This window comes from Galeopterus variegatus, unplaced genomic scaffold, assembly GCF_000696425.1.
Source record: "Galeopterus variegatus unplaced genomic scaffold, G_variegatus-3.0.2 Scaffold29, whole genome shotgun sequence".
Classification (NCBI taxonomy): domain Eukaryota; kingdom Metazoa; phylum Chordata; class Mammalia; order Dermoptera; family Cynocephalidae; genus Galeopterus; species Galeopterus variegatus.
The window spans coordinates 123,803-139,552 of NW_007726140.1; the positions used below are offsets into that span (position 1 = coordinate 123,803).

At 40.9% G+C, this 15,750-nt stretch overlaps 1 protein-coding gene across 1 annotated transcript in view; it reads left to right on the forward strand.

The window, feature by feature from the left end:
* PGGT1B (protein geranylgeranyltransferase type I, beta subunit) overlaps positions 1 to 15,750 on the forward strand; it is a 56,518-nt gene that overhangs the window by 2,099 nt on the left and 38,669 nt on the right. Inside the window, exon 2 of the mRNA XM_008569844.1 lies at positions 12,550 to 12,668. Within this exon, the coding sequence (XP_008568066.1) occupies positions 12,550 to 12,668 (119 nt within the window). The remainder of the gene's footprint in view (positions 1 to 12,549; positions 12,669 to 15,750) is intronic.

The window sequence follows — 15,750 nt, forward strand, 5'->3', positions numbered from 1 at the left end:
TCAGTCCATTGATTATAGTGATATAGAATGTTAAAAAATCTGTCGATAAATCATATTTATATATTACAGGGATTAATTTTAGGTGAATTCAAAGCATTTGGATAAAACAAATCTTTTGTTGAACTGTGATTGTTAAACACTTGAACTTTTCTTGCAGCAGCTATCATTGTAGGTGTGTGGTTGCATTTTCAAAATGCCATTGTATTTGGTCTTTTACACATTTCCAGCTTGGGCAAAACCATATAGACTAACACGTGTTGGCATTAAACTGTAATTCTGCTCACAACATAAGTAAAATAGCAAAAATTGATTTAACAACTAATTTAACAGTTGATTTAATAACTTTAGTGTAAGGGTAGGATCTACACTAGGCACTGTGTGTTAGGTATATAACACCTTGGTGCATTGGTTAAGACATATTATATCCTTTTTATGTCTAGTGCTTGTCACTTGAATAGAATTTTTTAAATCATTTTTGGTTTTCTTATGACTTACTTAATAACCATGTTTAAGATAACTGCATATATTCATTTTTGCAGTGATATTTAAAGTTTTTCAGTTTTTCTTGTTTCTGATTCACACTCTTTACTTTCCTAGTTTAGCACTGAACCCTTTTGTGTGATGTATGTGATTCATAATTGACTTGTGAGGAAACTCCAACTTTTGAAGCAGAGGTGATGGTCACAAAATTTCTGCTGATCCTAGCTTTTTCAGACAAAACAATGTGTAAGTCACAATTTGGGAAGCAGGAGCTTAAGTCTGGCGCCTTAGACCACTCGGCCATCCTGACACCCAAAGTCACAATTTGTATCCAGTATTGCAGTTCAATTCCATGAACATTTATTGAGCGCCTATCTTGTGTCTGAGTACAGGGATACAGTGTTAAACCAATAATTGAGGTGTTCCTCTGTTCACTTGTTTTTGACAATAGATATGAAACAGCTGACTCTTAAGACTAATTTGGACTGGATATTTAGATACTTTTCTGACCCACCGTTATGGCAGAATTATTTCATTTCCCTGTTTCTTTTATAGGAATAAATAATTTATTTTCCTAGTGACAAGGATTTCATAAAACTATGAAGTATGTTGTTTGCTATTTACTCCGAGATTTTTCTTTTATAGTAACTCCTGAAAAGTGGTAGTTACTAGTTAACTCAAGTGAATTTTAAACCTAGGACTGTGAACTTTGTCAATTAACAGGTGTAACGCAGGAACCCCAAATCTGAGAGGGCACTCGGGTAGTGTTTACCTATTCCAAAGAAATCACCCAGATGGCCAGCAAGTAGAGAGACTTTGGTTTATTGGACTTAGAAGAGACACTGATTGCAGCCAGCCGGCAAGCAGTCTGCACTGCCATGGAGTACATATAGCAGTTATACAGTTAACAGTACAAAATAGGGATGTAAATCATTTTCAGGCTCAGGTGCAGACCCTCACCTAGATCACATAACTCAGAGCACGTGGGAGATCTGGCTGTGTAGATAAGTTAATCTACTTTCTACTCTCTTGGTGCCAGAGTGCTTGTTCCTTTAATTAGGGTCCCTGCTCCCTCCAGCATTCTATTTGTCTTAAAGGGGACGTGTTGGCCAGGGACGGACTCCCAGGGGAGAGGGGAAACACCTGTGCACAGGAGTGGGGAATAAGGCTATATCCAGCATTTACCCTACAACAGGTTTCTTTTTTCATGGGTAGTTTAGAGAGTTTTTGTGGTCATAAGTTACTGTTGCCATCTGTATTTGGGTAATGGGAATTAGGGTAGACTTTTTTTTTTTTTTTTTTTTTAAAAAAGATGACCGGTAAGGGGATCTCAACCCTTGGCTTGGTGTTGTCAGCACCACGCTCAGCCAGTGAGCCAACCGGCCATCCCTATATAGGATCCGAACCCGTGGCCTTGGTGTTATCAGCACCGCACTCTCCCGAGTGAGCCACGGGCCGGCCCTAGGGTAGACTTTTTAATCAAGGAACAAAAGTGACCATTTCTAATGTTATTTTTACCAATCCAACTATTCTAGTAAGAAGGGTTTAGGCAGTTAGTTTTTATTTTACAAGGCATTTACAATCTACCTAGTCCTTTTATTCTTATGTCTTTTCATTTTCCTCTATGTATCCTGTGTCATAACCTCTCTGCTGCCTACCATTCCACAACTACTGTGTCCTTTCTCAAGTATGTGAGTCTAGCAGTGTATCTTTTAAAGTGTGATGGTGGGCAGCTCTTAATTAGTGACATGGGGTCCTTATAAAAATGCACATACCTGGTCCCCTTCCCAGATCTACTGCACTGGACTCTGTGTGGGCATGGGAGTCTGTATTATAATAAGCATCCCAGGTAGTTCTGATGCATGCTAAAGTTTGAAACTGCTTGAGAGGAGAAACAAACATGCAAATGGGTTATTACAACAGTATTTCCCAGTTCTATGCCTATGAATCACCTGGGGATCTTGTTAAACTGCAGATTATGATTACATAGGCCTGGGTAGGGTCTGAGATGCTTCTTTTCTAATAAGTTCTCAGGTGATGCTGATCCTGCTGATACCCTGATCACGTCTTCATTTTCTAGGCACAATGATTGTGATATTCACAGGACCTTATGGACACACCTAACTAGCTCAATCTGGAGACAGGGACTCAGAGAAGGCTTCTTGGAAGAAGTAAACTTGGAACTAAATATTAATGAATATGTTCCAATGTTTTGATTATTTTGCAAATAGACAATAAGAGTAAAAGTGGATAAGTGAGTATTAAGCAGAGAACTTCAATCAGTTCTCTAATGGTTGTTCAAATGTAAGGCAGGTGTGGTGGGAATTTAGTCTGAAGAGGTAGACAATTGGGCCACATCATGGAAGGCTTTGTGAGCCCTATCAAGAAACTTTAGTTTGTTATCTTGTAAGTGATGCTAAGTCACCAAACAGTGGATCTTCATGGTTAGATATGCATTTCAAAGTGATCATTGGATTTGGTGGGACAGGACCAGAACCAGAGAGAACAATTAGGAAGCTGTTGCAGAAGTCCAGGAGAGAGGCACTGGGGCAGTGGAAGTAGGAATAGAAAAGAGAGTATGAAAAACATGGAGGAGTCCTAGGATTTCAGTATTGGAACTACCATCTGGTCCGGAGAACAAGAAGCTAAAGGAGTAGGTTTAGAAAGGAAGGAGGTGATTTCTGTAATAGCATTTACCATATAACCTACTTAAGGTTAGCTGGCTTTATTTTTGTCATGACATTTAGTCTGTAGTAGATGTTAAGTGAATATTTCTTATTGAATAATTATGGTAGAAGAAGTATTTTGCATGTTAAATAATTCCAAAGATGTGTGGCTAAAAAATATATGCCAGATGAGTCAGCCATTGAAAACCATAAATGAAGAATAAAATTATAGAATTCATGCCGTCTTCTGGTCATTCCTTCCAGAGTATTTGTTGGGGGTATCTGTGTGCTAGTATTTTAACTTCATGACTGTAGGGCTAGGGCTCATGACCCTTCATACCCATTGTGCAGGCAGGGTCACCCCTCACATACAGGTCGTGAGCTAGGTAATTGGGAAAGATCCGGGGAGCTGTTGGCAGAAACAAGCTCAGTCCTCAGCTTCCTCGGCAGCAGCAGGGGCAGTGGCCTCCTGGAGCATCCCAGGGGCCCTGGCAGCAACAGCCTCTGGCTGCAGCAGTGGTCTCCCTGTGCCCCCTCTCCTGCCCTCCCAGGGGCCTTGGGGTGGGGAGGGCACTGTGGATCAGAGCTGCTTGTCCTTTATACTTAAGTCCATTAATCCAGAACACCTGGGTCCACATGTGCAATTACATTAGACAATAACCAAGGAACACCTGGGCACAAATGCTCAGCAAGATTTTGAACCCCTCAAGGGATCCTGACCATTTATCTTTACTTTCCCTACAGCTCCAAAGCTATTTCTTGGTTCTGTCAGCTATTGCTGGGCACTTCTGATGGGTCCTCACTTTATAAACACGAACTATTAACTATAATTGTGTTAATCCCATAAATTTTGCAGTCTCAAGTCTTCAACTATAAGTTGAAAATGCTTGACTTTTAGGAGCCCTTAGTAATTAAGTATGCAAGATTTTTAAATACTTTACCACCAGATGACTGGTGTGTGTGTGTGTGTGTGTGTGTGTGTGTGTGTGTGTGTGTTTGATACTTGAAATGCATTCATATCCAGGAGCAAGTAAAATGACAAATAGAACATTCAAATAACACATATATACAAATAACAAAATGACTTTAGAGCAGGGTTTCTCAGCCTCAGCACTATTGACATTTTGGGCCAGTTAATTCTTTGTTGTGGGGGGTCTGTCCTGTTCATCGGTAGATGTTTAGCAGCATCCCTTGTTTTTATCCACTAGATGCCAGTAGCAACCTCCCCTGGTTGTGATAGTCAAAAGTGTTTGATTGTGATATGTCTCCTTGGGGCAGTGTTGTCCCAGTGGAGAACCACTGTTCTACAGTAGTGCGGGTAAAACCTGGCTACGCATTAAAATCACCAGCTATCCCACTGCTGGGAATATACCCAAAGGAATGGAAATCATCAAGTCGAAGGTATACCTGTTCCCCAATGTTCATTGCAGCACTCTTTACAATAGCCAAGAGTTGGAACCAACCCAAATGTCCATCATCAGATGAGTGGATACGGAAAATGTGGTTTATCTACACAATGGAATACTACTCAGCTATAAAAATGAATTAAATACTACCATTTGCAACAACATGGGTGGACCTTGAGAGAATAGTATTAAGTGAAACGAGTCAGGCAGAGAAAAAGAAATACCACATGTTCTCACTTATTGGTGGGAGCTAAAAATACACAAATAAATTCACTCACACACACACACACACAAACACACACACACAAAACCGGGGGGAGGGGGGAAGAAGATATAACAACTACAATTTCTTTGAAGGTGTTACAACAAGCAAACGGAAAGGACATTCTTGCGGGGGAGGGGGGAGAGGGAGGAGGGAGGGAGGTTTCGGTGATGGGTCATGATAATCAACCACATTGTATATTGACAAAATTAAAAAAAAAAAAATCACTGGGAAGTTTTAAAAAAAGAAAAAGTTGCCCAGACCCCACCTCCCCCCCAGAGATTCTGGTTTAATTGTTGTGAAGTAGGGCCTGGACCTCTGTAGGTTAGGTTGATGGTATTTCAGTCATTTGTTTTTAACCTGATTTTAATGTGCAGCTAGGTTTGAGAAGCACCTCTGTGGAAAACACACTGGAATTCAGACTTCCTAAGTAGTTTTAATTAATTATCCAGCTTGAAAATCTCAAGTAAATTACTTGAAGTTTTTGGACTTCATTGTCTTTAGCTAGAAAATTAAAGAGATAGACTAGATATTTTCTGAAGTTCTTAAATTAGAAAAGAGTACCAACCTGTTTTTATACCCTTTTTGGATATGTTTTCTTATTACATAGCTTTTACTGACAAGAAGACCTTTGTTTTATTCATTACCCAACCTCAAGTCGTTCATGTTTTTCTCCACTTTCATCTCTGTCTTCTGTTTGCTTTATTTCTATAATAATCCTTTAATAAACCAAATTATTAGATGCTTAATTTTATCTTACTATAAATGTAATCATTCTCTATGGGTTATACCAAAACTGAAAACCCTGTTAGAGCTCTCCAGGAGGGTTAAATGTAGTATCGCAAGTCTTTTATTTATTAGTTAATTCAGTAAGTATTTGAGTGCCTATTGTAACAAAGCAGATCTTATCTCATGAGACATAATTACCAAGAGCAGTGGTTTTCAAACTTGACTTCTGTTAGGTAGAGGGTTTTCTCATGTCTAAAGTATCATTTTGTTTTGGGGAAAAGATTCCCCTAGGGGGAAAAAGATTGCTAAACAAGGGCCTGGAGAAAAGGCCTCTTGTAGGGTGTGATTAGATCCTAAAGTCATTGTTATTCCTGTTTCTCCAAATTAAGGCAAACACCAATAATAATGGCTTTTACTTTTTTTTTCTTTTACTAGCATATTCATTATTACAAATCATACTTATTCTTTCTGCCCCTTATCCAATCGCTCCTCATCCCCTTCCCCCTTCTAATAATCATAGATTTGTTCTCTACTTCTGATAGATTAACTGTTTCTCTGTTGATTTGTTGTCTAGATGATCTGTCTAGTGCTGAGAGAGGTGTATTTAGGTCCCCCACTATTATCGTGGAGCAGATGCTGCTTCTATTACTCTGGGGTGTGTTTTGTGGAGATAGATGCTCTTTTTTTTTGGGTCTCTGCTGGTGACTCTCCTTGTGTCAGTGCATTCGAATGTGTCTGGTGGGCTACCTGCACAGTGGCTGTGACTTGCTGTGGCGACTAGCTGCCCTTTTTTTTTTTTTTTTTTTTTTAATATCGAATAAGAATTGATTATACATATTTTGGGGGTTGAACATTGAGATATGTTGATTAAATCAGTATTACCAGCACATATATTGTTACAAATCATAATTATTCTTTATGCCCCTTGTTCAATCTCTCCCCTTCCCCTATTCCCTTCTCCTCCCCCTCTAATTACCCTAGATTTCTTCTCTCCTTCTGAAAGAATAATGGTTACTCTGTTAATTTTTGCCTAGATGATCTGTCCAATGCTGAGAGATGTGATCAGGTCCCCCAATATTATCATAGAGCAGATGCTTCTTCTGTCACTCTGAAATGGGTTTTGTGGAAATAGACATCCAATGTGGTACATCTACACATGGAATACTACTCAGCTATAAAAATGAATGAAATCCTGCCATTTGCAACAACATGGATGGACCTTGAGAGAATTATATTAAGTGAAACGAGTCAGGCACAGAAAGAGAAGTACCACATGTTCTCACTTATTGGCGGGAGCTAAAAATTAATAAATAAATTCACACACACACACAAAAACCGGGGGTGGGGCGGAAGAAGATCTAACAACTACAATTACTTGAAGTTGATACGACAAGCAAACAGAAAGGACATTGTTGGGTGGGAGGGAGGAAAGGGAGGAGGGAGGGAGGTTTTGGTAAGGGGCAACAATAATCAACCACAATGTATATCAACAAAATAAAATTTAAAAAAAAAGAAAGAAAGAGACATCCTCTTTTCTTTATCTCTGCTGGTGTCTCTGCTTGTGTGAATGCTCTCCAGTGGTTGGCAGACCATCTGCATGGTGGTTGTGGCATCTAGCCGCTTTTGCAGCAACCATGGTTATTGTGGTGAATGTGGTGGGTCACCCATGTGGAGGTGCTGTTTTTTGTATGGTCCTTGGCACTGGCAGTGTGCCTGGTTGTGGGGTGTGTTTGGTCCCCTTCTCCATGCCTCTGGTCCCTGGGCAGGCCCCAAGGCGCTGCCACCATGTGCCTGGTTGTGGGAGGGGTGGCCGGTCCCCTTCTCCATGCCTCATGTCACTGGGCAAGACCCAAGGAGCTGGCTTGGTGTGCCTGGTTGTGGGAGAGGGGTCCGGTCCCCTTCTCCCTACCCCGGGTCCCTGAGTGTGCCCCAAGGTGCTGGCACGGTGTGCCTGGCTGAGGGAGGGTGGTCTGGTCCCCTTCTCCATGCCCCGGGTCTTTAGGAGGGCCCTGAGGCACTGGTGCCATGTGCCTGGTTGTGCGAGGAGAGTCCGGTCCCCTTCTCCATGCCTCAGGTACCCAGGTGGGCCCTGAGGTGCTGGCATTTTGTGCCTGGTGTGGGAGGAGGGTCTGGTCCCTGGCTCCATACCTCTGGTCACTGGGTGGGACCTGAGGCACTGGCTTGGTGTGCTTGGTTGTGGGAGAGAGGACCCGTCCCCTTCTCCATGCCTCGGGTCCCCAGGCAGGCCCCGAGGTGCTGGCGCGGTATGCCTGGTTGTCGTAGAGAGGTCCAGTCCCCTTTTCCATGCCTTGGTTCCTTGGGCGGGCCCTGAGGCACCAACACGGTGTGCCTGGTTGTGGGAGAGAGGTCCAGTCCTCTTCATGCCTTGGGTCCCTGGGTGAGCCCCGAGGTACCGGCCCCAAGGTGTGGGCATGGTGTTCCTGGTTGTGGGAGGAGAGTCCGGTTCCTGGCTCCATGCCTCGGGTCACTGGGCAGGACCCAAGGCACTGGCTTGGTGTGCCTGGTTGTGGGAGAGAGGTCCAGTCCCCTTCTCCATGCCTCGGGTCCTGGGGTGGGCTTCAAAGTGCTGGCATGCTGTGCTTGGTTGTGGGAGGGTGGTGTGGTCCCCAACTCCATACCCCCGGGTCCCTGGGTGGGCCCAAAGGTGCTGGCTTAGTGTGCCTGGTTGTGGGAGGGTGGTCCGGTCCCCTTCTCCATGGCCTGGGTCCCCAGGCTGGCCCCGAGGCACTGGCACAGTTTGCCTGGAAGTGGGAGTGGGGTCCAGTCCCTGGATCCAAGCCTCTGGTTCCCAGGTAGGCCCCAAGGTGCTGGTGGTGTGCCTGGGCCAGAACTAATTTTTTGTCCTTTGCTTCTCGCACAGGGGAACTTCCTGTGGGAACCAGTACTTGAGCTGTGTGGTTGTTTAAATCGCTTTGCTGTAGTTTCCCTAGGGAAGGCTTTTTGTGCAGCTCAGGGTTTAATGGTTGATGTTTTAGGTACTGCACCCCATGCAATCCTGCATTCCTGACCATTCTCCTCTGAGTGGTCCTGTGCTGATTGGGGGGAAGGTCGGCTGTCCTTGCTGTGTCCCAGTGTTCTCCTGGTGTTCCCATCTCACCCACTGCCCATGCTCCAAACACTTCCCATGGGATTGGCCTTATGCTGGTCCCTTGTAATGACTCACTGGCCTCTGAATGGCTCCCTTTTTTCAGTTGTTCTGGCTCCTCGCTCCTGTGTGGGTGTTGCAGGGAACCCTAAGCATTTTCTAATTGTTAAGCTTTCCCTTTTCCACGTGAGAAACTGTTTTAGACACTCTATGCTCCACTGTAGACTCTGGCCCCTGCTATTTACCCTACTTGCTTCCTGGGCCCGCTCTCTAGGAAATAACAGCAGTCCGTCCCCCCCCTCAGGCTAGAGGCAAGTTAGACTCCTAAAGTGACCAATGGACTGTCCCACAATCAGCCAATCCAAATTAGCAGGACAGCATCCCTCATTTACATAAGAGGGCCTGAATGGGAACCTGTGAGGGAAAAGGGTGGGAATTTAGGCTATATAAGGGGGTCTTTTCCTTTGTTCTGGGAGACACTGGTTTAGGAGTTCTTGCTCCCCAGTGCTATCCTTGCTTGCAAGCAAAAAGAGGCGCTGTTAACACTGAACAAAGAACTGCAACACTAAAATAAAGAGCTATAAAACTACAACACTGATGCCGGTCCTGGATTCCTCTGTGCGTTCGACCCACAACATGGGTCCATGGGAAACCTATTAGTGGTTTTGCTGTCCTGGGGGCCGCCAAGGCCCTCTTCTCTCCTGCTGCCTCCAAGTAACTCCATCTGAAGGGCACAGCTGCAGCTTCTGCCAGCTCCTGCTCCATGAACTCATCAGCTTGAGCCTTAAAGCAGCTGTGGCCTGAAATGCTCAGAGCAGCTTTTTCTTTCTCTCATCATGGTTTCTCCCACCTTCGTGAACTCTGTAGGTCTCTCCTCCTCTTCCCCTGAGCTCCAGCGGCCCCAGCTTAGCTGATGTTACATTTTTTTTTTCCTTTTTGTCTTTTTTACTGACCGGTAACGGGATCGCAACCCTCGGTGTCGCGCCCGCACCGTGCTCAACCAGTGAGCGGGAACCGGTCTCCACATGGGATCCGAACCCTCGGCGGGAGCGCCGCCTTGCTCCCAGGCAGCGCACTCTCCAGTGCACCACCGGGCTGGCCCACTGATGTTACGTTTTTATAGTTATAAATTTGGTTGATTTGTGGGAGAGAGTGATGCTGGGAACCGTCTATTCCGCCATCTTGACTGGAACTCCTGACTAGCTGCTTTTGTGACAGCCGTGGCAATTGTATTGGCTATGATGGGCTACCTGTGTGGAAATAGTGTTTTTGTTGTGCTTTTTACTTGGTTGCGGGCAGGCAGGTGGTTTTGGCTTCTCCAGCTCCATGTGGGGGGGTGGGGTAGGGAAGAGGCTTGTTTGTAGGCAGGTAAGCACAATGACTGTGTGAGGGGTGATAATGATTAATAATTTACATCCTTATTAGAAACTGAGATTTACAAAAGGTTAGGTGTTTTGCCCAGAATCATGTGGCTAGAGATTGGCCAACGTAGGACTTGAACCTAGCTCATTTCACTGCAGTCTGAGCTCTAAACTACTGTACAGTATTGTTTCCCATTTAAAAGGGTTTCATTGCTCTTGATTTAATCCTAATCTTATCCAGATAAACCACCTCCCTAATTCAGGTGGACCTCAGTGGGTTATTAGAATTAAAATGAGGTAGTATATGGGAAATTCCCTGGTTCAGTGCACAATACATAATAGTCTGTCAATAATGTAAGTTTCCCAAATACTTATTGTTGTTAAGTGTACTAATATCTCCTTAATTTTGGTTTTTTCCCTTAAGTTTGATAGAAATTAAATTACTCTCTGATATTTCCTCCTGTTATCTAATGGATGCCAGCCTTTTTCCACCAGGGATCAGAGAGAGAAATACACCCTAAAAATAAAAAAAAAAAGAATATTTTTAAATTTCTCCTAAAGTTGGTTTAGGACATTCTTAATCCTGTTCGTGAGGCCAATTGTAAAGCTAGGCAACCACGCCAGTTGTCGGGCTCTTTTACCTGCTGGTAATCCTGCCCCGCCTATGCCAATTGTCAAGCTAGGGCTGGGTCTGGAGCTCACAGACCCCTCAAGCCCGTTCCAGACTGGGTCTGTTGGGAAAATGGAATAGTTTGGTAAGGGCCCTTGCCTTGGGTGTGGTTCAGCATCCTTTGTAGGCAAATTTTGTGTGTGTGTGTGCGTGTGTGCGCGCGTGTAGTTAGTGCACATGCGCACCAACGTATCTTTTTAGTTTTGTTGCTATTCTTGTGTTCTCGAGAGAGAGGGGGAGGTGGGAGAGAGAGAGAGAGAAGAGTTTTAGTGAAGTGGGCAGGCATCTGCCCCGGGCGTCCACCCAGCACAGCCATGCTTTTCCAAACCTATGGCTTCCATGGACCTTGTGGCCAGTTACCTAGCTCATAGACCTGCGTGTGAAGGGTCTGGTGACCCGGCCTGGTGTATGAAAGGTTTGTGACCCAGTCTGTGAATGGGTTTGAGGGGTCTGTGAGCTCCAGACCCAGCCCTAGCTCAACAATTGGCCCAGTCGGTGCAGGATTACTGGCAGGTAAGAGAGCCAGACAACTGGTGTGGTCGCCTAGCTTTATGTAGGCATCATGAACAGGGTTAAGAGCTAGTGAGGATTTAAGGCCTTAGCCTAGCCAGATAGGGTCACAGAACTTTCACACACCAGGCTGGGTCCCCAGACCCCTCACACACAGGTCTGTGAGCTAGGTAATTGGAAAACAGGTCCTTGGAAACCGTAGGTTGGAAAAGCATGGCCCTATGCATGGCTGCCGCCCAAGGCAGTAAACTCCAGCCAAGGTGGCAGTGCCACGCAGGCACACTAACTCTGCCCACACAACCTTTTCACAGCAAATTATGATTTTGGCAAGATTCTGAACATCTGAGGGGCCCTGACCATTTTCCTATATTATCCCAACAGTTGGTAATACCATTCTAGATAATACTAGTCTACATGCACAGGAGATAAGTCAATTTATTATGTGCAGTGGATGCTTTAGGGAATAAGGCTTAATTCTCTCTTAGGACCTTCGTTGAAAAGGTTACAGAATGTAAAGGTGGCTCTGCTATAAGATTTTTAGAACAGATAATTTGAAGTATTTATTACTATTAGTCATAGGAATATTATTAGGCTATGGAAATGAAATAACAGTGCTCAGTACAGCAACATTACAGAATGCTTCTCAACCTGAAAGGAATTATGTGTAACAAATTCTTTATGTTAAAAGCAACCAATAAGATAGTGATTTTTATATGAAAGCACAAGGTTTGGATTTCTGAGTAGTGCACAATGTTGGAGGGGTGTTTTGCCTTATATTTTTAATTCTGTCAAAGAATGCTCCTCTTTGGGAAAACGAAATTGAAATGTATCGGTATTTATTTTTTTAAGTGTTCCTTTTCCCCCAGATTTATTATAATTTTTTTTAAGAAATCACATTATTTGTAAACAGATTTGAATGAAGGTAAATTTATTCTAAATTTCTCGAGAAATAAAAACATAATTGCTCTTATGCTAAAGCTATAAGCATAGTTCTGTGAAAATTTACATTTTTATATACTGTATTTCCCAGCCTTTTATGCTTATTTCTGCTAGTTAAGTACAAGGAATTCTCTTTTTTTTAGTTTTCAGGCTGCTGATACATTGGCTCCCTGGATTTCATGTGTGCTTCAACTGAGTAGGATTGGTTTCTAAACCCCTAAATGTTCCTTTTTAAAAAACTGAAACAAAGGTTTGAGTCATACTATTAAATTATAAGAATAAATTAGGTTTTTTGGCTTTTGCATGGTAGGAGTAATATTTAAATCCTTGTAAAAGTAGAGTGAGTTTATTATTTTTCTGAACCAGAAGGAGTTCAGTGGTTTGATAGTTATAACGGAATTTTACATTTTTTTCTTTTAGGTTGACAATTGCATTTTTTGCGCTCTCCGGGCTGGATATGTTGGATTCCTTAGATGTGGTGAACAAAGATGATATAATAGAGTGGATTTACTCCCTGCAGGTCCTTCCCGCAGAAGACAGTGAGTGAGTTTTTCGCATTTTATTTTTAGTGTGACTAGATGAACCTGGCGTAACGTGTTGGACTAGCAGATCTAGTAATTATTCATTTACCACTAACAAGTTTTATTCATCTCTGTTTTCCTTGTCATGCAGCACTCCCATTTTGTTCACATACAACACTTTCCAAGTCTAATTGTTAATCTCTTTAGAGAACAATTTAAAGTTGTCTGGGATTAAATAGAGATTCACAAGATTCATAATTGATACTATGTTGTGCGCTCCTACATTCATGACTGCTTTTTGATTATTTGTATTCGATATTTATGGTTGATTAGTTATATAGCATTCATTCTGTTTTTCATTCCCAATCATTCTTTTTGTGCCTTCAGTGAAGAACTCTTTGCCATCAAAAAGTTTCATTTCAATCTCCTGATCATTTTCCCTCTAATGTTCCATTAGTATTTCTTTAATGGTTTCTTAGCACACTTTCTTATACTTCAGTCATTTTTCTACTTCTTACAACTTTAAAATTTTTGATTAATTAAATAAATTTCTCAGAATTCATAAATTATATGGTCAACTTAATATATACAAGTCTGTCAGAATTTAATATATAAATATCTAGCCACTTTTCACCAGCTACATGAGGATATATGTATGTATGTATGATAATTTAGTTAGTAGTTACAGATTTTAACATGTTGGTGAGTGGGATTTATTGAATTTTCTGCTAAGAGTACTCTGCTACACCTGTGGAAAAAGACTGATAAGTTGTAAGATGTGGCCCTCATTCTATAGAGACTGTAGCTGAGGCCAGATAATAGTCCTAGTCACTTGCAAAATAGAGGTAACATGGTTTTCCCTTTTTGTGAGGATTTTTTTAAAAAATAGTTTAAGTGAAAATTGGGGATTTTTTAAAAAGTTAGATATTAGATAGATGCAGGGTAGTAGTATTACAGATTCTGCTTGCGTTGTTTTTCTTTTTTTTTTTACTAAAAATACATGTCCTGATCAAATTATACACTGTAGTTTCTTAAAGAAATGTTTAACATCATTTTTATAAAAAATTTACTGATACTGATTTTTGTGAAATAAAATAGCCATTACTTTTATTGAAAAGTAAGGATGGTAACATTTTAGCAAGAGAACTCATACTATAGGTTACAGTTTCCAGAACACTGGTCACTTATTCACCATGCTTTCTACTTTCTGACTGTTCTTATATTTTCCCCTGCTTTTAAGAGCTATTTGCTGGCTCCATGATTCAATTGTTTTTTGATCTCTTCTTTAATATGTGTTTACTTCCCCCTATCATTTTATTAGTGAAATAAGTTTTTTATAACACTTTAATACCCATATTCTTTTAAAGGTGCATACTTTTCTCATTATTTAATCTTTTGCTGTAAAAGACATGCTATTATCCAAAGTTTCATATTACACATAATAATTTTGTTTGCTACATACCCACCAGAATGGCTTAAAATCAAAAAGGTGGAAAACAACAAGAGTTGACAAGAATGTAGCAAGCTAGGACTCTCATACAATTACTTTGGAAAACTATTTGGTGGTATTTACTAAAGCTGAGCATATGTGCATTCTTGACCCAGTGATTCTACTCCCAGTATATATCCAACCGAAATGAAAATGTGTTCACCAAAAGATATGTACTAGAATATTCATAGCAGTATTTTTCATCAGAGCTCAGAACTAGGGACTATACAAACCACCCGTCATCAGTATAATGGATAAATGATGTATTATTAGCATATTCACACAATGGAATACTATACAATAATGGGAATGAACAATCTAAAATTGTATGAAATTATTTGGATGTGTCACATGTTTTGAGAGAAAGAAGTAGAAAGTGTGTTACTTCATTTATACAAAACACAAAAATAGGTAAAACCAACCTGAGCTTTGAGGGAGTGACTAGAAGGAAGTGGAAGAGGCTTCTGGGTGCTGGTCATGTTCTTTTTCTTGAGCTGAGTGCTAGTTATACAGGTGAGTTTATTTTGCAAAAGTTCATGGATCTGTTTGATTATGATAGGTGTGCTTTTTTGTGTGTTTATTTTACTTTGATGAAAGTTAAAAATTGTTTTTGGAATTTGAGTTGCAACTCACCATGTCCTTTGAGACCCATCAATATTCTTTTTCACGTTGTACTGTCATCTCCATGGACTTCATTGGTTTGAAGCCCATTATTAATTTTTTTTTTTTTTTTCATTCATTGCTGCTTAAAAGCTTCTTAAGATATTTTTGTATCCATCTGAATTGTCAACTTCTGGAGGGCAGAGAATGTGTCTTACATTTCTTTTCCCTCTCGGTGCCTGAAAACATTGTTGTGTATCAGTAATTATTGGACTGTTAAATCATGGTATCTTCTTCAACTTTTCCCTTCCTCTTTTCTATATGTTCACATTTAGCCTAGAGCATCATTTGGCTCCTCATGTTTTCTCATTCATAATACATTTTCAGACTGAATAGATTTTGCTTTCTGCAACTCATAGGTTTATATTTGCCCAGTTTTGTGATATTACATAAAATCTAGAGAATTAAAAAATCTGGAAATGTTAAACATAATCCCAGAGACCATAAAGGAAAAATATGATAGATTTGACTAAATTTTTTAAATGTATGTAGTTAAAGATAACAAAGTTAGCAAGCAAAAAACTTAGAGAAAATTGTAGCTATATATATATATATAAAACACTATTAATTTCCCGACTATGAGGAATTCGTAAAAATATATCACCTTTTAGAAAATAATGAAATTTATGAATAGGTAATTAAAGAAGTGCAGATAGTCGATAAATACATGAAAAGATGATTAACCTTCCTAGAAATCAGGGAAGTACCATGACAGCAATGGTGTTACTTTTTTTTTTTTTTTTTTTTTACTGAATATGTCATTTTAGCAAAAAAAACTTTAAAAGTTGTCAAGAATATGGGGGAAAGAACACTTTAATATTTTGTTGGTGGCAGTGAAAATTATTACAGCACTTTAAAGGGCAATTTAGCAGTATAGTTTTTTTTTTTTTAATTTATTTATTTATTTATTTATTTATTTATTTTTTATTTTTTTTATTTTTTTTTATTTTT